Genomic DNA, 22,747 nt, shown 5'->3' on the forward strand with positions numbered 1-22,747 from the left:
TTATTGTTCCAAGTAAAACCCTTTTGGTTCCAGGTAGAACCCTTTCCAAGGAGGGTTCAACATGGAACCCAAAAGAGTTCTACCTGGAAACAAAACGGTTCTCCTATGGGTACAGCTGAAGAACCCTTTTGGAACCTTTTTTTCTAAGAGTGTACTGTACAGAATCATGTACCAAACCAGCCTTTGGGGGTAAGACAAAGAAAAATGTGATTCACATTTTTTTTAAATATATATTTTTTTCCTTCACATTTTAAAACAGTCCATTTATATTTTCCAAAGGGTCTATACATTTGGGGGAGGTTTTTTTCTCGCCTTAGTAGCCTCGTTTCACTGCCAAAAATAAAATTCAACCATCTAGTGTTCAGCAAAATAACAACACAATGTCAAATACAGGTAGCCTAGTCAAATAATTAACATCCAATCACATTAACCGCTTCTCTCTCGTGGGAATTCCACTAACGGTCCGTATGTAGCCAAAAGTAGCTGCTGCTCATTCCGCTTGCTCAAAAATGTATAAATGGTTAAAAAAAAAAAAGTAAGGCCCGTATCCATACTCTACTAGTAGTACTGCTATTACCAGCAGTACTACACCTGCACCTGTCAACGACACAAGTTGTTCTGCTTCCACAAGCACATCCAATGCTATTATCAGTAATTCTACATTTGTTGTTAGCCCAGCTGGCATGGACACTGACAGTTGTGAATCTGATGCAGCCGAAGAGCTACTGCCTCCTTACCCGGGAAAGAACCGACCAACAGACAGGGACGTTGGACTTTAATTCTACCTGCTGCCGCGGATATGGCTGGGACAATGCTGGTGGAAAAGGCCMAAAAAAACTATACAGACAATGCCTTTATCAAACAACACTGTTTCATGATGCATCAGTGACATAACAGGAGATGTTTTGAAACAATTACTGCTTTGCATACAAGCCAGTGAATTCTATGCGTTACAGCTGCATGAGTCAACAGATGTGTCAGGCCTGGCACAGCTCCTGGTATATGTCCGTTACATTTATGGGGGGACAATTAAGGATGACATCCTCTTCTGCAAACCACTGGAAACCAGGACAACAGGAGAGGATATTTTTAAAGTACTGGACAGCTTGGTGACATCAAATGGACTTTGGTGGTCAAGATGTGTTGGTATCTGTACTGATGGCACAAAAGCCATGACAGGGAGACATAGTGGAGTGGTAACGCGCGTGCAAGCATTTGCTCCCGACGCCACTTGGGTACACTGCATCATCCACAGAGAGGCTCTTGCTACCAAAGGAATGCCTGACAGCTACAGTGAAAATGCTTTTTTAAAGCAAGGCCGCTGAACTCTCGTGTATTTTCTGCACTATGCAATGATATGGGCAGCAACCATGTAACACTTTTACAACATACAAGTGTGCTGGTTATCAAGGGGCAAAGTATTGACACTTTTTTAAATTGAGAGACGAGCTTAAAGTTTTCTTTACTGACCATATTTTTCACTTGTCTGACCACTTGCATGATGATGAGTTTCTCACATGACTGGCCTATCTGGGTGATGTTTTTTCTCGCCTGAATGATCTGAATCTAGGAATACAGGGACTCTCCGCAACTACATTCAATGTGCGGGACAAAATTTAGACTAAGATTAACAAGTTGGAGCTCTTCTCTGTCTGCATTAACAAGGACAACACACAGGTCTTTCCATCATTGTATGATTGTTTGTGTGCAAATTAACTCAAGCTTACGGACAATGTCAAATGTGATATAGGGAAGCACTGAAGTGAGTTGGGTGCGCAATTATGCCGGTACATTCCCGAAACGGATGACACAAACAACTGGATTCGTTATCCCTTTCATGCCCTGCCTCCAGTCCACTTACTGATATCTGAACAAGAGAGCCTCATCGAAAACTGTGAAAATTGAATTTAGTCAGAAGTCATTGCCAGATTTCTGGATTGGGCTGCGCTCAGAGTATCCTGCCTTGGCAAATCGCGATGTTAAGACACTGATGCACTTTGCAACCACGTACCTATGTGAGAGTGGATTCTCAGCCCTCCCTGGTATGAAAACTAAATAAAGGCCCAGACTGTGTGTAGAAAATGATTTAAGACTGAGACTCTCTCCAATACAATACAACCCAACATTGCGGAGTTATGTGCATCCTTTCAAGCACACCCTTCTCATTAACATGTGGTGAGTTATTCACAATTTTCAATTAACAAATAAGGTTTTATATGTAAGATGGTGAGATAAAGAGCAAAATTATTGATTATTATTATTTGTGCCCTGGTCCTATAAGAGCTCTTTGTCACTTCCCATGAGCCGGGTTGTGACAAAAACTCACACTCATTTTTATGTTTAATAAATGTATCGTATAGTGTGTGTGTGTGGCAGGCTTACAATGATGACAAAAAACAACATTTGAGAGTGCGCTGACCCTGGTGCTAGAGGGGGTACACAGCTGGAGGTTGAATGTTTGAAGGGGTATGGGACTATAAAAAGTTTGGGAACCACTGGTCTAGTGCACACAACCAAAACTTTACTTCCGCTTTTAACCCAACCCCTCTGAATCAGAGGTCGGCTCTGTGATTTGAACTGGCCACCTAACCAACACAATGTAATTAAATCAAATTACATGACACACTGTATCTCCTTGACTGTTTCTACTCAAATAATAACATGTCAGCCTTACCAGAGAAACTATTCACATTTCCTGGAATGGATAAATGAAATGTACAGTAGTGTCTCAGACATTCGATAGGAAGGACAGAAATAATTCAATTTGTCTATACCTTTTTTCACTTGAAACAGATTTTGGTCAATATGTGTATGTATGTATAATGTATAGGTGTATAAATAAAAATAACTGAGTGGAGGTAAACACCAGTAATATGAATGGAGAGGAAAGCTCCGGAAGGTCTTTCACTGTTCTATAAGCAGGGGATCTTGTGAATAATTAAACCACCAATCATCTACCTCATAGCAGCAGGACTGTAGTCTCAATAAATGACTCTATGACCCTCTGTGCTGAGCTGCCTGCTAACCACTAGCAGTTCCACTATCAAGTCCACAGAAATAGCAGAATGTGTGAAACACCCAAATGTCACATTTGTGTTTCTTTACAAACAGAGTTGGTGACGGTGTAGAAACAGAAAGAGGAAAACAGACACCCAGAGAGATGCACTGGCAGAGATGGAGAGGAGATTGATGTATGGAATTCATGTGGGCGTGAATGTGAACGTCGCATAACTGCATCCATCAAAACAAGCAACCGGTCTCAACGGCCCACCTGCCATCTGCGGGCCGAACCAACGTCCACTAACAGCGGAAAAGTGACAAACAACAGATGACACTCCATCCAGGATGTTTCCATACCACCTTCTCTAAAACTTTCCTACTACCCATCTGTGTTTCCTTAGTGACCGTGTGGATCATTCCCAGATTGGCTGTATAGTAGACCTACCAGTTAAAGACATCATGCCAGATGTGTTCAGGGAAATGTCCCTGCCCACCAGCTGTCCACTTACCTCCTCCAGTGCCCACAGGGAGTCCACCACAGGTTTGATCTTCTTCTGGTTGTAGAGSGAGAAGAGTTTCTCCACCACCGTTTTCACCTGCCCACACCTGCCCTGCTTGAACAGGAGGTTGAGCAGCGAGAATCCAGCAATGACCTTGTTCTCCTCGTAGAGTTTAATAGGGTTCACCTTCTCAACCTGCCACCACTGGGGAGTCAAACCAGAGACACACACATCACTTACCCCAATAACTCATTTGTGTTTCATTGTAAGTAATGAATGTTCGATAAATATTAAACAGACTGTTCCATTCTGTAAACTCAGTGACAGACTTTTCTGACTCACAGATTTTGCAAGGCTGAAGAAACTCTTTGTTTCCCCGGTCACCATGTTTGATGAGCCTGAAAACACAAAAACAAAGACACAAGCTTATAGAGAGAGACAGGGTGGCTGTGTTAACTGTTGGGCTGAAGTGATAGGTGAACCGTAAAGAGCCGTGAGGTGAAGAGGGGTTATTGTGGGGGAGGAGCGGTTGCCTCCTTTAGATCTGGCACAGCTAATGAACTCTGTCCACCGTTATATTATTCATTGATTCATGCCGCACTAGTGTTACAACTCCACGACTGTCATACTGACAGAAACACTAATTCTACATTATCTGAAACCCAAGAAGACTCTTGTAATTAAACAATTCAGATGTGGATAAAAGCCAGGGTCAGTAAAATAAATTCAGGTATCATTTTTTTATCCATTTGAATTAACCTACATTTCACACTGAATCACAACGCGCGCTTGGTTTTCAATGAAGTTCAAGCGGTCGCTTAAATTCTGTCCAGATTGACTATTGAGTAGATGGAGGGATATTACCTATAAATAATAGGACCATCTGTATTCTAAGTGTCCTTAGACAAGGTGAAAGAGCTTACAAGAAACGTAAAAAATATTTGTGGTCTAAGCTATGTCATAGGAAACAGTGCCTTCAGAAAGTATTCACACCAGTTGACTTTTTCCACATTTTGTTGTGTTTTAGCCTGAATTTAAAATAGATTAAATTGCAATTTTTCGTACCCCATAACGTCAAAGCCATTTTTGTCATTTTTTTTAATGAAAAGCTAAAATGTCTTGAGTCAACAAGTATTCAACCCCTTTGTTATGGCAAGCCTAAATAAGTTCAGGAGTAAAAATGTGCTTAACAAGTCACACACACTATATATACAAAAGTATATGGACACCCCTTCAAATTAGTGGATTTGGCTATTTCAGCCACACAGGTGTATATAATCGAGCACACAGCCATGTCATCTCCATAGACAAAACGACACATTTCTGCCCTGCTAGAGCTGCCCCGGTCAACTGTAAGTGCTGTTATTGTGAAGTGGAAACGTCTAGGAGGAACAACGGCTCAGCTGCGAAGTGGTAGGCGACACAAGCTCACAGAACGGGACCGCTGAGTGCTGAAGTGCGTAGCGCGTAAAAATCGCCTGTCCTCGGTTGCAATACTCACTACCGAGTTCCAAACTGCCTCTGGAAGCAACGTCGGCACAAGAACTGTTTGTCGGGAGCTTCATGAAATGGGTTTCCACCATGCGCAATGCCAAGCGTCGGCTGGAGTGATGTAAAGCTCACCGCCATTGAACTCTGGAGCAGTGGAAATGCGTTCTCTGGAGTGATGAAGCGCACTTTACCATCTTGCCGTCTGACGGGCAAATCTGGGTTTGGAGAATGCTACCTGCTCGAATGCATAGTCCCAACTGTAAAGTTTGGTGGAGGAGGAATAATGGTCTGGGGCTATTTTTCATGGTTCAGGCTAGGCTCCTTAGATACAGTTAAGGGAAATCTTAACGCTACAGCATACACTGACATTCTAGATGATTCTATCCTTCCAACTTTGTGGCAACAGTTTGGGGAAGGCCCTTTCCTGTTTCAGCATGACAATGCCCCTGTGCACAAAGCGAAGTCCATACAGACTGCGAGCCAGGCCTAATCGCCCAACATCCGTGCCCGACCTCACTAATGCTCTTTTGACTGAACGGAAGCAAGTCACCACAAAAATATTCCAACATCTAGTGGAAAGCCTTCCCAGAAGAGTGGAGGCTGTTATAGCAGCAAAGGGGGATCAACTCCATATTAATGCTCATGATTTTGGAATGAGATGTCCGACTAGCAAGTGTCCACATACTTTTGGTCAAGTAGTGTAAGTAGTTGCATGGACTCTGGGTGAATTAATAGTTTTTAACATGAATTTTGAATGACTACCTCATCTCTGTAACCCATACATACAATTATATGTAAGGTCCCTCAGTCGAGCGGTGCATTTCAAATACAGATTCAATTACAAAGACCAGGGAGGGTTTCCAATGCCTTGCAAAGAAGTGCACCTATTTGTAGATGGGTAAAAAATAAAATAAAAAGCAGACATTGAATATCCCTTTGAGCACGGTGGAGTTATTAATTACACTTTGGATGGTGTATTAATACACCCAGTCACTACAAAGATACAGGTGTCCTTTCTAACTCAGTTGCCGGAGAGGAAGGAAACCGCTCAGGGATTTCCCCATGCCAATAGTGACTTTAAAACAGTTACAGAGTTTAATGGCTGTGATAGGAAAAAACTGAGGATTGATCAACAACATTGTAGTTACTCTACAATACTAAATTAATTGACAGTGAAAAGAAGGAATCTTGTACAGAACAAAACTATTCAAAAATATGCATCCAGTTTGCAACAAGACACTAAAGTAATAATGCAAAACGTGGTAAAACAATTAACTTTTTGTCCTGAATACAAAGTATTATGTTTGGGGCAAATCCAATACAACACATTACCGAGTACTACTCTCCATATTTTCAAGCATAGTGGTGGCTGCATCAAGTTATGGGTATGCTTGTAATCATTAAGGACTGGGGAGTTTTTCAGAATACAAAAGAAAGAGAATGGAGCTAAGCACAGGCAAATCCAACAGGAAAACCTTGTTCCACCAGACACTGGGAGATGAATTCACCTTTCAGCAGGACAACAATCTAAAACACAAGGCCAAATCTACACTGAAGTTGCTTACCAAGAAGACAGTGTATGTTTCTGAGTGGCAAGTTACCGTTTTGACTTAAATCTGCTTGAAAATTTATGGGAAGTCTTGTAATGATCAACAAAATTTTTTTTTTAAGAATAATGGCCAAATATTGTACAATCCAGGTTTGCAAGAAAGACTCACAGTTGTAATTGCTGCCAAATGTTTTACATTTTTTTATTTAACTTTTATTTAACTAGGCAAGTCAGTTAAGAACAAATTCTTAATAACAATGACAGCCTACTAGGGAACAGTGGGTTAACTGCCTTGTTCAGGGGCAGAACGACAGATTTACCTTGTCAGCTCGGGGATTCGATCTAGCAACCTTTCGGTTACTGGCCCAACACTATAACCACTAGGCTACCTACCGCTACATGTATTGACTCAGGAGTGTGAATACTTAAGTAAATTAGATTTGCTAACATTTCTAAAAACATGYTTTCACTTTGTCATTGCGGGGTATTGTGTGTAGATGAGTGAGAAAAAATATATATTTAATCCATTTTGAATTCCGGCTGTAAAACAACAAGATATAGAATAAGTCAAGGGGTGTGAATACTTCTTGAAGGCAGTGTATATGTACAGTATAGCACAAGTACAATGGTGCCTAACCTATATACAATACCTGTCAGTAAGTTTGAAATGTTCTAAATTAAAAATGTCACTAAAGAAACTTCATCATTCACAGGCTAACAGCACATCATATCTCAAGAGTCTTATGTGTGATACTGGTGGCACAATGTAGCAAATTTAAGAGTAGCATCCTGATAGGACACCAACCGTAGAGGATGTAGGTTCCCAGAGGCCTCAGGCAGAACCGCGAGGCCTTTACCAGTGTTCTCCCAGACAGACAGTCCAGGACACATGTCCACTCCCTCTGGAGAGATCCTACCAAATACAGGAAATTCAATTAACGAGAATCAACATGTTCCTCATTTACAGACAGCCTCAACTACAGGCTTCATCAGACGCCTATCAATCTATTAGTCATTCAATGTTTAGTTCAGATTTCAATAGTTACATTTATATATTTTTAGCAAATAATAAACAATCCACTTTATTGACAATTCGATCAGCCTTTGTTCCATCAAATTCCACTCTTGATTTCAAGTGATACAGTATTAAAAGCATTGGACAGGTTAACCATCAGTGCGATTTTTCGTGGCATGACTCACTTAAGAGCACAAATGTAAAAGAAAGAATGAGAGGCATGTTCTGATCAAGGGTCCTATAGCCTTCCTTTCTGCCTGGTGGCCTGACCGCCTGCTTGGCTAAACTGCTCGGGGTCTTATGATGCCCATGGCCTTGCATATTGTAAAAGGAGCGACTTAAGACCAATTTAATTTTGCTTTTCTCTTGATCCTGAGAGGAATGTGGGGCCACAGAGATGAAAGGCTTATTAATCTGCCCCTCCCTCTGATATGGCTGTATTTACTACCATTGTGATATGCAGGCAGACAGTATTCTCCCTCTGTCAATAAGTACTGAGGGGGAACCAAGGATTAGGCTCCTTAAGAAAGGAACTCAAGAGGAAAGCTTGGTTGAATGTATGCATTTATAAAGCACTTCAGAATAAATTCAGAATGTGATTATCGGATGACATGCTTTAAGCCTCCTGACTGCATGACTCACCTCCAAAACACTATTCCTACTAGACAGTAGACATGAAGTTAGCCTTGGCATAGAGGGTCTTTTCTGATGGTCTCCTATTGAGGTGGCAGCATCCCTATGGATTGCACTGATTGCCAATCAACAAGATAATTATGATGGGAGACTAAATCCATACAGTTACATATCGGGATATTATTTTTGAACGATATATCATATCGTTTTGACAATATCGCAATATTATTTTTGTGCTAGTTGTCTGTACCTACACCAAAAGTATTTTTCCTCCAAAGCTTGTTCTCCATCTTCTTTTTAAAAGGGAGCCAATTTGTTTCCAGCACTTTTATTTCCATGACTGATCAAAAACTCATTTTTTCATGGCTCTCACTTGTCCCTCTGCAGCAGACATATGGTGAGTAATATGTTTGGAACAGACAAGAAAATGACATGCAGAGTGCATCTGAATGGGCATAGTATTTATGAGGCATCGGGGCGCTTTCCTGATTGGCCCAGCTGTTCCACGTCCCCAGCAGACAGCCTGTTGCAGGTTGCCTTCAGAGAGCCTCTGAGCACTCTGCCCACACACTGCCGTTGCTCTCGGAGACGAGCTGCGTGTTGCCATAGGGACCGTAGCCACACACGTCCAAATATGGCATCGACTAACATCTGCATCCTCCCTGAGCTCTACATGCTCTGTGTTCTACGTTATCACATTATCATTTCATATGTACATATCAAATTGCACATTATAAATCGAAAGAGATCATTAGTAATTATGTGAAATTATATCTAAACATATTTTAATAAATCTGTAAGATCCAACGAAATTACACATTTGCTAACAAATTAGTCTTATTCATAACAATTGTGTAGAACAATTACCTCTGCAGCTCTATGTTTAGAAGAAAGATTTTATCCCAATAATTGCTATTGTAGAACAAAAAACAAACCTTACTTTTTAACTTCTTGTACATAATCAGCATTTTTGTCGAAGAGGTGGGTCACAGAGTCTTTGATGGCTTCATGTTTGAAAGATGAGGCCGTTCCAAACACGGTGACGCGGGGTATAGTGGAGCACAGCTGAGCCACAGCTTGACCCTGAAAAACACCACACAATCCCAGTCAGACTCTCCAAGACACAGACAGTATTACACAAGGCCAATCCAGACAATGACATTTCCACAGATTTACCAACCATAATCCATATTTTATATGAAAAATAATTATAATAATTATTCTCATCCTGTTCTAATCATTCAACACACTAGGTAAAGACAGTAAATGTTTTCTTGTCCATCTCTACTACAGTATGGTACTACATGTGTGAATTAAACAACAGAGTTATACCCCATTGTGTGCATCAGTCTGAAATCTGAGCAGTCGCTCTACTGTATGTTGACACACTGTAAGAGGTTGTTCATGAATTACAGTCTGTAGGAGCATCTCTAGAGTAGAGTATAGTTACATCTCTAGTTATGTTTAATTATTAWAGCTGGGAATCACTAACAGTGCTTTCGCTAAAGGGAAATGTGCTACATGAGCCTGATAATTCAATGTCTTGTAAAAAAAAATATTTTAAAACATCTGAAGAGTCTGTGTGCATATATACTGTAACCAGCACAGGCCAGATACTCTCCATCTTCAACCACAGTCACATCTTTCCTAGATGTCGTTTTCTCAGCCACATCTCACCATCATCTTCAATCATGAATACAGCATTATGTAAAACAGCATCTGAGCTGTCTGATAATAGCCACAGGCTGTTACCCTCAAGAGCCACCAGAGATACACACCTTGGCGGTATCTATAGTAACATCACTGATATCATTTTCAGGAGATGATTTCTTTCCACCTCCTTTCGGGAGTTGACTTACCACACCCCCCCCTGCTGAGTGGACCAATACTGACATCCCCTCTCGGAGATTGGCAACCTCAAACAGCATCATGTAGGCAGCCACGAAGTTCATGGAGAAGGCCGCTGCCTCAGGAAAAGTCATATCATCAGGCATGTTATAGACGTAATCCAGCGGTGTGCAAACCACCTCTGCCCAGGCGTTGTAATTTACAAAAGCGATAACCCGGTCTCCTATCTGAAGAGAGGAAAGGGTAAGCTATAAAATATGATAAATGCACATTTTGGAGGTGACATGTTTACAGGTTTGTTTTAGAAATGCAACAAACCTCACATGCTACTCTGACCAATGCATTTCAAAATATCAACATTAACCATTTCAAACTGGAACACAAATCAATAATTTGGGAGGTAAAAATGCAAAGTGAGATCAATGTAGTTGTGCTACTAATCCATGACATAATATCTGTAACATACTGTGATCTGGATTCACTGACCTCGAATCCCTTGGTGTTTTCTCCCATCGCCTCAACTATTCCAGAACATTCAAATCCAGGGACAAGTGGAGTTTTCGGAGGATTGTCAATATTACCTTGACGCACCATAAGATCCAGGAAGTTCAAGCCACTGCAACAGTAAATGTCTCATTATTATTAACCTCACAATCAAGCAGTTATTTATTTTTCACTTAGGTGATTGGAGAAGACACAATAATGCATGATGGACATTTTCACTATTCGATAAATGTTACTTAGACTTAAAATATGTTAGTAAATAAATGCCTTCGCAGTCATAAATTCACAACACAAACTGTTTGACATCTACAAACCCATGCTTGAATTCCAGACTAATAAAAGGTGCTACAGTTCCAAGGCCATAGTGATTCACATGCACTGAACAATGAATAGCCAATCTGTGATAGAGCATATCTGTAACAGGCTCTCCCTCTTATGGAAAAATTGCATGCCACTTGTTGAAAGTATAGTTTATGTGTATTTATTATGTATTTCAATATTATCAATAAAACAATATGGTTGGACTAAAGACAATTATTCAATCCCTCAACAGAATCTACTTACTAAATGCCAAGTAGCCTATCATAAGAGAATAGAGCACAAATACCACAACTGTAGGACTTTGTATGAGCCAGTTGTAATGAGAAAATCAATTTCACCTAGCTTGAGGTATTTACAGTAACTATTCCCCCTTCTGCCATAGCCAATAAAAGCTCATTAAGATGATCAGTCAAGAACAAGCCAAGCAAATAATTGTATCAAGCCAAATTGTAATTCATTCCAACATTTCAGGTGTTTTTGCTTTTAATTTGCATGATTGGTCCACAGACCACATTGGTCCACATGAATCATCTTAATAATCTACTACAGACAGTGAAACATCAGAGGGCATGTGGCTTCGTGAATGCAATGAGTCCTTTTCTCGTGTCACTTTTACAAACTATACAGGTCGAGTTGAACCTTTTATTCATGGGTCGCCCATACTGAATCAGAATCTGCAACATGTTGCAATACACTTGTGAATGTGGTAACTTCGAATCACTGATATTTTAAGATCATATAGGCAGGCATCAATGTAGCAATTAATCAACAGTTTAATATGCAACGTTTACCATGCTTTGACGCGAATTTTCACTTCCCCCTCCTGTGGCTCAGGCATCGCCTTCTTGGTTACCCGGAGTTTGTTGAGACCCCCGAAACCGGAAAGTATTACGGCTCGCATTTCTTTGGTATCTCCTGCAGATACATTTTCTGTTTCTTTTGCTCTATTCTTCTCTATCATGTGCTCAGTTTCCTCTGTCATCTCCGTTCCTTCTTTAGCCATGTCGGTGGGCTTCGTGAGGCTGGAAGGGGATGCTCGAGTTTGTAACTGGTCCTTCCCTCCTTCCAAGTTCAGAATGCGCAGTATGAGCCGAATCAGTTCTCTTTTGGAAGAGGGAGAGGCTATTCGCACCAAAGATGTTTATAAACCTTGGATTGCTTGTGCTGTGTATTGGCCAATGAGAGGATTTGAAGCCACACTCGCCATATTGGCACTCCTCAATCAAACGTTTCAAGGACAAAATTGCATGTATTTAAGTATTGTTTTGTTGTAGTAGGGACAGTAACATTATTCATCTAAAAAATATATACTTTAAGGATTTTATAAAAATATATWTTTTTTAATTTACGTTTAGCTCGCATAATATGATTTAAAAGTATGTATTACATTGTCTGTAACATAATACACGTGGCAAAAACGAATGTAGACAGTCATACATGTATTTATGTAGCTTCCAAAATATTTGTTTTACACTGGTGGGGAAGTGCCAAGATGGAGGTACAAAACTACAAATCGGCGCCCCCTTACAGTCATCTAGTGTATATATAAATCATTAGCAGGGACACGCCTAGTGCCCAAATTGATCACGTATGTCGCGCAGTTGAGAGTCGAGTGGAGACGAAAGGCTTCGGTTCAGTCAGTCGTGCTGATGAGCCTAGTTAATGTTGACTTGATGGCAAAAACAGAAGCATGGCATTGGCACTAATTCAAACTTGTAAAATAAAGTTATGTTTATTTCAATGGACGAGGGGGAAATAACTTGTAGTATTGGTCACCATCTGGATGTCAGCTAACGTACAAGAAGCCYGTGTGAATGACCAGTACAACGGTATGATATCGAGGTGCTTACCCACTGAGCAGCAGTTGCTTCACGGGCCAGTAACGTGGCGAATTTGTTCCATGCCACTTGATTATATTTAGAGTAGGACAGCAGCCTACACGATATATAACTTAAAATATTGGTAGTAACCATTTTGATGTCACCGTAATACAGTCTACTGCCCAATTGTGATAGTTTGTGCTGCAAAGCAGGCAACACAACAACACGTCCTGCAGTAAGGAGAGAAGTACGTTAGGTAGCTAGTGTCGCAATATCAGGCCAGGCTGACAACTAAAGTACATTTATTGTAGTGATTCTGGCCTACAACTACGGCATTAATGTCAACATTTTTGTAAACATTTTTTTTATTTTTAATAATCCTGTACACATATGATTCTGATAACGATATTGTGTTCTGTGGGTGTCACTGAGTAGGCTGATACCTATGGATTGTGCACCAATTAAAGGCGGTAAGGCTGTACAGTGAATATACAGTACCAGTCAAATGTTTGGACACACCTACTCATTCAAGGGTTTTCTTTATTTGTACTATTTTCTACATTGTAGAATAATTGTGAAGACATCAAAACTATGAAATAACACATATGGAATCATGTAGTAACCAAACAAGTGTTAAACAAATCAAAATATATTTTATATTTGAGATTCTTCAAAGTAGTCACCCTTTGCACACTCTTGGCATTCTCTCAACCAGCTTAATAAGGAATGCTTTTTCCAACAGTCTTGAAGGAATTCCCACATATGCTGAGCACTTGTTGGCTGCTTTTCCTTCACTCTACAATCCAACTCATCCCAAACCATCTCAATTGGGTTGAGGTCGGGTGATTGTGGAGGCCAGGTCATCTGATGCAGCACCATCACTCTTCTTCTTGGTCAAATAGCCCTTACACAGCCTGGAGGTGTGTTTTGGGTCATTGTCCTGTTGAAAAACGAATGATAATCCCACTAAGCGCAAACCAGATGGGATGGTGTATCACTGCGGAATGCTGTGGGAGCCATGCTGGTTAAGTGTGCCTTGAATTTGAACCTCCTCCTCCATGCTTCATGGAGAACCACACATGTGGAAATCATCCGTTCACCTACTCTGCGTCTCACAAAAACACGGTGGTTGGAACCAAAAATCTCAAATTTGGACTCATCAGACCAAAGAACAGATTTCCACCGGTCTAATGTTCATAGCTTGTGTTTCTTGGCCCAATCAAGTCTCTTCTTCTTATTGGTGTCCTTTAGTAGTGGTTTCTTTGCAGCAATTCAACCATGAAGGCCTGATTCACGCAGTGTCTTCGGAACAGTTGATGTCTGTTACTGGAACTCTGTGAAGCATTTCCTAAACAACATCATAACTGCCATCGATAAGAGACATTACTGTGCAGCCGTATTCATCGACCTGGCCAAGGCTTTCGACTCTGTCAATCCCCGCACTTTTTCTTATATTTTGTGCAGAATCTCGAATTTCAGTGTGCCTTGCGGTTGTTCAAATATTTGATTGTCTCTTTGCTCGTTACCAATTGAAAAAAACTACTTCTTGGCTGATTTTTTTAAGAGTTCAGTTTTGTCCCAAATTCGGGTTGATATGATAGGGCCTGTTTGCCCGGACCTATTGCTTTGTGCTTGTTCTCTTCTTTATTGGTGTTGGTTGAGGGGGCACAGGATTTCAATCTGGGACCACTTCTTGTACGCGTCTTATGAGTTCCATCATTAATTGAGGATGGGGTATACTTTCTTGCTGGGCTAGTTGATATTCTTCGATAATTCACCGTTGCGTCAACGCCAGACGGGACCATACCCTTCGTTATAACATGTTTCTTGCACCCTCTTGGGACACTGTTAGAAACACTCAACCTCCAACAACGGCCTTTTAAGGATTGCCACTACAACTCTTCCTTTCCGTGCTGCCTGCGCGAGAGATGCGTTCTTAAAACGCAAAGTTAAACAAATGAGCCATCGCTAATTCAACCGATCCACTGCCCGCACCTGCGTCGGCACGTCCAGGCATTTCAGCGTGAACTTCTTACTGGGACGGGGCTTTTCTGATTACATACGGAGTAATCCAACGTTACGAGGGAAATGAGTCGAAGGTGTCTTGTTACAGGTAACCTCCTCCCAGTTGGAACTTCACAAGTGAAGAGCCATCTCCAATCCCAATTACAATTAATCTAAGAATATGGCGGCTATCCTATATCTCAACCTCAGAAGGGCAATGGGCCGTCACTCATCGCTGACCAAAAGCATGTTGACCCTCGTATAAGATCGACCAATTTCACCTGATCCGATTCGCATACGACTCCTTCAGGTAATGTGCGTATCTATCTATAATAAATGAGCCGTGCCAATCTATCTACCTACTCAAACCTCATAACTTTGGATTGTCTTTGAGTCTTCAGTCTGTGGTTAGATGCCATCTTCGTTGTTGGTGGGTTCAGCCGGGAGAGAAGAGGGAATGCACATCTCGATCTAAAGACTTAGAGAGGAGATATCATCCAACATATTTCGATAGCGGGGGATGTTTGTTACCGGATCGTCGTATCTCGTTTTGGGGGTGTGAGAGTGGGGCCTTCATGTAAGCTGTCATTACTCGTCGCCAAACCCACTGGCTACAGGTTAATCTACAAGTCTCTGCTAGGTAAAGCCCCGCCTTATCTCAGCTCACTGGTCACCATAGCAGCACCCACCGTAGCACGCGCTCCAGCAGGTATATCTCAGCAGAGGAGCACCCCCCTATCCACATCGACGGGTCAGTAGTGGAGAAGGTGGAAAGTTTTTAAGTTCCTCGGTGTACACATCACGGACAAACTGAATTGGTCCACCCACACAGACAGCGTCGTGAAGAAGGCGCAGCAGCCGCCTCTTCAACAATCAGGAGGCTGAAGAATTCGGCTTGTCACCAAAAGCACTCACAAACTTCTACAGATTGCACAATCGAGAGCATCCTGTCGGCTGTATCACCGCCTGTGACGGCAACTGCTCCGCCCACAACCGGTAAGGCTCTCCAGAGGTGTAGTGAGGTCTGCAAACATCACCGGGCAAACTACCTGCCCTCCAGGACACCTACACCACCCGATGTCACAGGAAGGCCATAAAGATCATCAAGGACAACAACCACCCAAGCCACTGCCTGTCACCCCGCTATCATCCAGAAGCGCGAGGTCAGTACAGGTGCATCAAGAGCAGGACCCGAGAGACTGAAAAACAGCTTCTATCTCAAGGCCATCAGATCGTTAAACAGCCACCACTAACATTTTAGCGGCCGCTGCAACATACTGACTCAACTCCAGCCACTTTAAAATGGGAATTGATTGGAAATTATGTAAAAATTTACCACTAGCCACTTTAAACAATGCCACTTAATATAATGTTTACATACCCTACATTACCCATCTCATATGTATATACTGTACTCTATATCAATTTCTACTGCATCTTGCCATCTTTATGTTAACAATGTACCACTAGCCACTTTAAACTATGCCACTTTATGTTTACATACCCTACAGTAACTCATCTCATATGTATATACCGTACTCTATACCATCTACTGCATCTTGCCTATGCCGTTCTGTACCACCACTCATTCATATATCCTTATGTACATATTCCTTATATCTCCTTTTACACTTGTGTGTGTATAAGGTAGTAGTTGTGGAATTGTTAGGTTAGATTACTTGTTGGTTATTACTGCATTGTCGGAACTAGAAGCACAAGCATTTCGCTACACTCGCATTAACATGTGTATGTGACTAATAAAATTTGATTTGATTTGATCTCACTGGTCACCCCCAAAGCCAATTCCTCCTTTGGTCGTCTTTCCTTGCAGTTTTCTGCTGCCAATGACTGGAACGAACTGCAAATATCTCTGAAGCTGGAGACTCATATCTCCCTCACTAGCTTTAAGCACCAGCTGTCAGAGCAGCTCACAGATCACTGCACCTGTACATAGCCCATCTGTAAACAGCCCATCTATCTACCTACCTCATCCCCATACTGTATTTATTTATCTTGCTCCTTTGCACCCCAGTATCTCTACTTGCACATTCATCTTCTGCACATCTACCATTCCAGTGTTTAATTGCTATATTGTAATTACTTCGCCTTACCTCATTTGCACTCACTGTATATAGACATTTTGTTTTCTTTGTTCTACTGTATTATTGACTGTATGTTTTGTTTATTCCATGTGTAACTCTGTGTTGTTCTATGTGTCGAATTGCAATGCTTTATCTTGGCCAGGTCGCAGTTGCAAATGAGAACTTGTTCTCAACTAGCCTACCTGGTTAAATAAAGGTGAAATAAAAATAAACATATATTTTTTTTATGGGTTGCAATCTGAGGTGCAGTTAATTCTATTGAAAGTATCCTCTGCAGCAGAGGTAACTCTGGATCTTCCTTTCCTGTGGTGGTCCTCAAGAGCCAGTTTCATCATAGCGCTTGATGGCTTTTGTAACTGCACTTGAAGAAACATTAAAAGTTCTTGACATTTTCCAGATTGACAGACCTTCATGTCTTAAAGTAATGATGGACTGTCACTTCTCTTTGCTTATTTGAGCTGTTCTTGCCATAATATGGACTTGGTCTTTTACCAAATAGGGCTATTTTATGTATACCTTGTCACAACACAACTGATTGTCTCAAAAACATTAAGGAAAGAAATCCCACAAATTAACTTTCAACAAGGCACACCTGTTAATTGAAATGCATTCTAGGTGACTACCGCATGAAGCTGGTTGAGAGAATGCCAAGACTTTGTAAAGCTGTCATCAAGGCAAAGGGTGGCTACTTTGAAGAATCTCAAATATAAAATATATTTTCATTTGTTGAACACTTTTTTGGTTGCTACAASAATGTAGAAAATAGTAAAAATAAAGAAAAACCCTTGAATGAGGTGTATCCAAACTTTTGACTTGTACTGTATGTATGTCCCCCAATGCAATTATGCAGTCTAATACATCCACAGTGGGATCATTGTCTTATGTCAGATGGCATCACTCCTATGCAAAGCGCGTCTCTCAACCGATCAGTGCAGGCAGAATTTACGCATTATCTGACATAACACAATGCAGTTGGATTTCAACAGATGTTTCTGTTTATTGTCAAATTAATTAATTATTGTATTTCATTTTAAATAATGTAACATCCAAATTTGTTTAGGATTATTCTGTTCAAATATGACATGATTCCACTATTTTTATCCCTTAACATCACTTTCAAATGGGGGACTTTTATTTTGAAGACGAACCGCAAATTCCACTTTTTTGTTGTTGTTGCAAATTCCACTTTTTTTTTTGTTGCAAATTCCACTATTGTGGCTACAAATGAGCACGTGATCAGACAAGGTTATTCGCAAATTTCTTCTTCCAGGCACATAAATTCAAATATTTGTGAGTATCAAAACATGAACCTAACATTGATTGACTACCACAACACATAGGCTACATGACATTGTATATCAGTATTTGGGGAATATCAAAATTATGAATGCCCATTTACTGGCAATAGTTTATGTCTATAATTCAATCATAACCTGTTTATGAATAAGTGAGCAACAAAGTTACATCTCAAGTAGGCTACCATGTAGTAAAATGTATTCTCACTTTAAGTACTAACCCACAAAAATATTGGCCAGGGAAATAGCTAGTGGGCCCCACCTGCTGGCGAATTTCCCAGTAGAAAAAAACTGCAGTACATTTACCAAGTATGGGTCGCATTGGGGCCACAGTAGAAGTAGGTCAACACAGTGATTATTACAATCTAATGAAGTTGTTAGACACTGGCAAATTATAAGTTCTACAGTAGTGTAGGCAAAATCCTGAAGTATCCCTTTAATAAAGACATAAGGGTCCTGTGTTTTTGTCCTTTTAATCACATACTATTTATTTAAATCCATCTACTTTGTCAACAACTTTTATTTCTACATTAATGGTTAACAAGGAGGAATAACAGAACATAAATACTGGAAACAGAATGAAAACTTGTCTCATGACAAACAACTACTACACTAAACAAAAACACAAATATAGGAAGGATTTTCAATTACAGATTAAATGTACAAGAAACGTTGCATAGCTAGTTGTCTTATGAGGTTTTCCGTCTGTTCACTACAATGTATTTGCATCCTATCTTTACAATGGTTAAAAAAACTACAGGCCAACTCAATTAGGCCCCTATCCAATTGACTTGGCAATTTACTACTGAATCCTGACAGCGTTATTTTGTGCGCATCATAGCTTTTTAGGTCAATGTCTTCTGTAAAGGCATCATTCGAATAATCTCATCTTCAATCTCATCAATAATTTAATTGTGTTTATGGTAAATAAATAAAAATATGTGATAGTTTTATTGTTACATTTATTACACAATTGACATTGTAAAATATGTCCCTACCATAAATTCTTCAGATTATTTATGACAATACTGTCAGGAAGTAACAGGACAAACCATTTCCTTTGTTACTGTCATAGACACATCAGCAATTCATCTGAGATTTTAGGGTGTTCATCCTTAGATGAAAATGTAATCAGCCTATGACATTCCGTTTGAGGGGTGTACATTCATAGACCTACAATTTGTAAAAGGGCTTGGTCCTACTCTCGAGGAACATCTGTGAATATTCGTAGTCCATGCATTCCTTGGATCTCCTCCTTGAGAGCCTGTGGATGAGAACATAGCAGTTTTCAGCTGTGCTGTTTCTGCAACAATTTTGCATATGGACTACTTTACTACTTGTTGTTGCTTTCTCTCCCCCMACACATCTGATCGGTACAAAACAGTATCAACCAAAGCAAATGTACAATTTTGACAGCTATATAGCCTATACCCTTCTATACAATGGTGCAAACTAATTTATATCTACAGAATGTATCTCCATAGGTTACCTGGTTGACTAGTTGGTGTTGTTGAACAGTTCTTTTCCCTTTAAATTCATTGGATTCTATATGGACTTCATACATGGCACCACAGCCACCTGAGAACAGAAAACATAATGACACACAATTGTCATGAGTGCACCAAGGAATCAGAGGCGTCATGCCCATAGGGGGAAGAAGGGCACGTGCCCCCTAAGATTTGTCCTGTTTTTGATTTGATTTTAGCTGCTGGTGATGGGCAGAACTCGCAGGAGGTAAGTTTATACATTAATTTGATTAAGCTATGTACCCTATTGATTATTTCTTGATGAATAAATAAAACACAAATATTTTGTTGTTTCTCTGTAATACTAGCCACCTAGCCATTTTATGAAGTTTGCTTTAGCTAGCCTGCTAGATAGGTTCCCAATCTCCCAACCTCATAACTAGCGTAGGTTGTCCAACTATCTTAGCTGGCATGTCTGCTGGCAATTTTGCTAGGCTTTAGAAAAGCAAGTAATTACTAAATGTACTGAATAAGACTCACATTCCTTTCAATCTTTTACCCAGATTTTAGCAGAGATGCAGAGAAGCGTAACAAAAATAAGCACCAGGCATGAGGATACAGACAGCTCAAGAGGTATGCTTAGAAATGCAGAAACATACTTGGTTTTAATGTAATCTGGCACCTTATGATAATATCATGATAGTTGTGAATTAATTATGATGCCATGATATGTGCCTGTATTGATATGTGTTATGATCCCATGTACTGTGTTGTAATTTGTATGTAATATCCTAGGCATATTAGTGCAGTATATTGATGTGTGATTTACAATAGTCAGAATGACACCCTCATTCAAATTGAACAGGTAAAGAGGTATGCTTAGAAAACCTATCCAGAAAAATCATAGAATTAGGCATAATGATTACGGCTCTAGATTGCAGGGGGAAAATTATTATCCAACTTCCCCCTCCGGATCATCCCCCCTCAATACTCTCATACTTCGTAACACTTCTAAAATAATGGGTGTATGACGCCGCTGCCTAGGCCGAGCATTAGTCGAGCGTAGACTTAACTAGCCCTCGCGTAAATAAATTAAGAGATGAAGCTGAAAACCTTTTTTTCTCCGGTTAATAGTGATCATGGAGTGAGGGAAGTGAAGAGAGTTAAGATGAGATAGGTAAAAATGGAAGAGAGGAGTCAGAGAAGAAAGATGGGGTGACTGCAGTGCCTTTGAAGAATGGAAAGGAAGCAGATACGGGGAATGGAAATAAGAGGATTGTCTATGAGGATTCTATGGTGATTGGAGTTTGGTTCTTAGAAAAAGTAAATCTGGGGTTTTGGCAGACCCATTTGAGGTCTCAAGGTGGATGGAGAGTAGGATATGGAAGTATGTATGCAGTATGTTAAGATAGTTTATTTGTTCGGATAGGATGCATATCCACCTCCCAAAGGGACTGAGCAGTGTGCATGGTCTGACTGGGAGAACGAGAAATAATGTGCTTTAGTTTACAGAGCAGGGCTTCACTCAAGGGTRTGATAGCAGTGCCTCTAAGTGTAGAGGTTGAGTAGCTAAAGAGGAAGGTTTCTGGTGTGTGTGAGGCTATGTGGCTTAGCTGTAATCGAGATAGATTGGAGGAACCTGTTGGTTTTGCTATGCTTTGGAGGTACTTTTGATCTGGTAATGTTGAGATATATTGAGCTATCCGGATAGAGCATTCGTGCCAGCTGTTCTGCAGTGTTTCCGCTGCCAGAAATGTGGTCATGTAGCGTCAGTGTGTAGGATGGGGCAACCTAGATGTGCAAGGTGTGGAGGTTTCCACGTAGTGGAGAAATATTTGGAGGATGAGCCCAGAAAGTGTAGTAATTGTGGAGGTAGTCGTGAGGCCAGGGCTACAGAGTGCCTGGTAAAGGTGAAACAGACACAGGTGGGACAGGGTGTTACATAAACAGAAGCAGTGAGAAGGATGAATCAGGAGGTAGGGCTCAAGGCTCTCTCCATTGCCTGCTCAGAGGGAGGAGGACAAATAGTGAATGTTCCCAGTGAAATGTGTGGATCCAAGCAACTGTGTTTGGACAAGTCCAGGTTTCTGACCTTCATCACTATGGTTGTGAATTGTGCTGCATAAGTAGAGAGCTGGTCAGATAAAATTGGAATTGTTGTGTAGAGCAGCTGAATATTTTCTGGATAATCTAGATATTTCTATAAAGGAACTACAGAAGTTGTTAATAAAGGAGGTAATGTCGACTCAGGCCTGTGGTTAGGGATAATGCTGGGTATGGTAGTATATGCAGTTTGGGCTGGGTTTTTGGTTGTTTTTCCATAGGTATTTTATTGAACCTATGAGTGCATCTGGTACACCAATGCACTATTATTATTGGATGCCAACCGCCAATAATTCACACAATGCATTATCCTAGGAAGCCCAGGCTTCTCGCATTTCATTCCAATAGTCGCGTAAACGAGACCTAATATGGAAGGATTACCACGCGAGAATGAGTCTACTGAATACCAGCAAGACACCAACAAATTCAGCGTCGTTGTAACACACATTTGATTATGCATAATGATCTAGCTAGCTGGGCTAGACCAGGACCCCTTTTGATACCCACGTTTCTATGTCTATTTACCTGATATGTCCACAACTTTTAGAGACGTGGCCGATGGAAACTTCTCTTTGAGAATGTGTGCAATTCGGGTCTCTCCATCTGTCTGAGAAGACAGAGTCCTCTGCAACTGTCTAGAAACCAAAACAGCCTAAAACAAATGTTTTCAAAGACAGTTAGCGAACGTTTGCTACCTCACAATACATATTGAATTACAAGATGTAACGTTAGATAGCTCACTTAACTAGCTAACGTTAAATGGCAAGTGTCACTTGCTGTCTGACTTGAGTGAGCAGAAAACAGTCGCACTCAACCTTCAAAGTTGGCTAGTCTAACGTTATGCATTAGAATGAATGAAATTGATTTACTTGATTTTTTAGAAGAAACCTGGAAATAGAGAGCATCGTGACCAAGTCCTTTACTGAAGATAAAACAATAATGAACAGTAATCCAACACAAGTTTTTAAAAAGTCATGCCCCTCGATGTCAATGTTCGTCTCCACAATATGACGTAGGTATCAGTCACGCAAACGTACACTCACTGTTGTAACTGGCGCCCTCTCGTGGACTGGAGACAATTTCACACATTGTTTTG

General features: G+C 40.6%; 2 protein-coding genes across 2 annotated transcripts in view; both read right to left on the minus strand.

The window, feature by feature from the left end:
- Positions 1-11,973, minus strand: part of LOC112068643 (synaptic vesicle membrane protein VAT-1 homolog-like) — a 34,402-nt gene extending 22,429 nt beyond the window's left edge. Inside the window, 8 exon segments of the mRNA XM_024135830.2 lie at positions 3,510-3,704; positions 3,843-3,898; positions 7,346-7,376; positions 7,378-7,453; positions 9,129-9,271; positions 10,048-10,263; positions 10,523-10,652; positions 11,653-11,973. Coding sequence (XP_023991598.1) covers positions 3,510-3,704; positions 3,843-3,898; positions 7,346-7,376; positions 7,378-7,453; positions 9,129-9,271; positions 10,048-10,263; positions 10,523-10,652; positions 11,653-11,864 — 1,059 coding nt within the window. The 5' untranslated portion in view covers positions 11,865-11,973.
- Positions 11,974-18,536: 6,563 nt separating this feature from the next.
- bola3 (bolA family member 3) lies at positions 18,537-22,700 on the minus strand. Its single transcript, XM_023995443.3, has 4 exons — positions 22,521-22,700; positions 22,177-22,303; positions 19,572-19,660; positions 18,537-19,346 (listed from the first exon to the last, which is right to left on the minus strand). Exons 1-4 carry the CDS (start codon positions 22,554-22,556, stop codon positions 19,281-19,283), a joined length of 318 nt encoding a protein of 105 aa, XP_023851211.2. The 5' UTR covers positions 22,557-22,700; the 3' UTR covers positions 18,537-19,280.
- Positions 22,701-22,747: the final 47 nt, after the last annotated feature.

Source organism: Salvelinus sp. IW2-2015, unplaced genomic scaffold (assembly GCF_002910315.2).
Source record: "Salvelinus sp. IW2-2015 unplaced genomic scaffold, ASM291031v2 Un_scaffold631, whole genome shotgun sequence".
NCBI lineage: Eukaryota > Metazoa > Chordata > Actinopteri > Salmoniformes > Salmonidae > Salvelinus > Salvelinus sp. IW2-2015.

Coding starts and splice junctions, on each gene's coding strand:
- bola3 (XM_023995443.3), bottom strand. CDS start 22,556: ATGCTCTCTATTTCCAGGTTTCTTCTAAAAAATCAA. Junction 22,304..22,520: donor GGTTTCTTCTAAAAAATCAA/GTAAATCAATTT, acceptor CATTTGTTTTAG/GCTGTTTTGGTTTCTAGACA. Junction 19,661..22,176: donor AAAAGTTGTGGACATATCAG/GTAAATAGACAT, acceptor TTCTGTTCTCAG/GTGGCTGTGGTGCCATGTAT.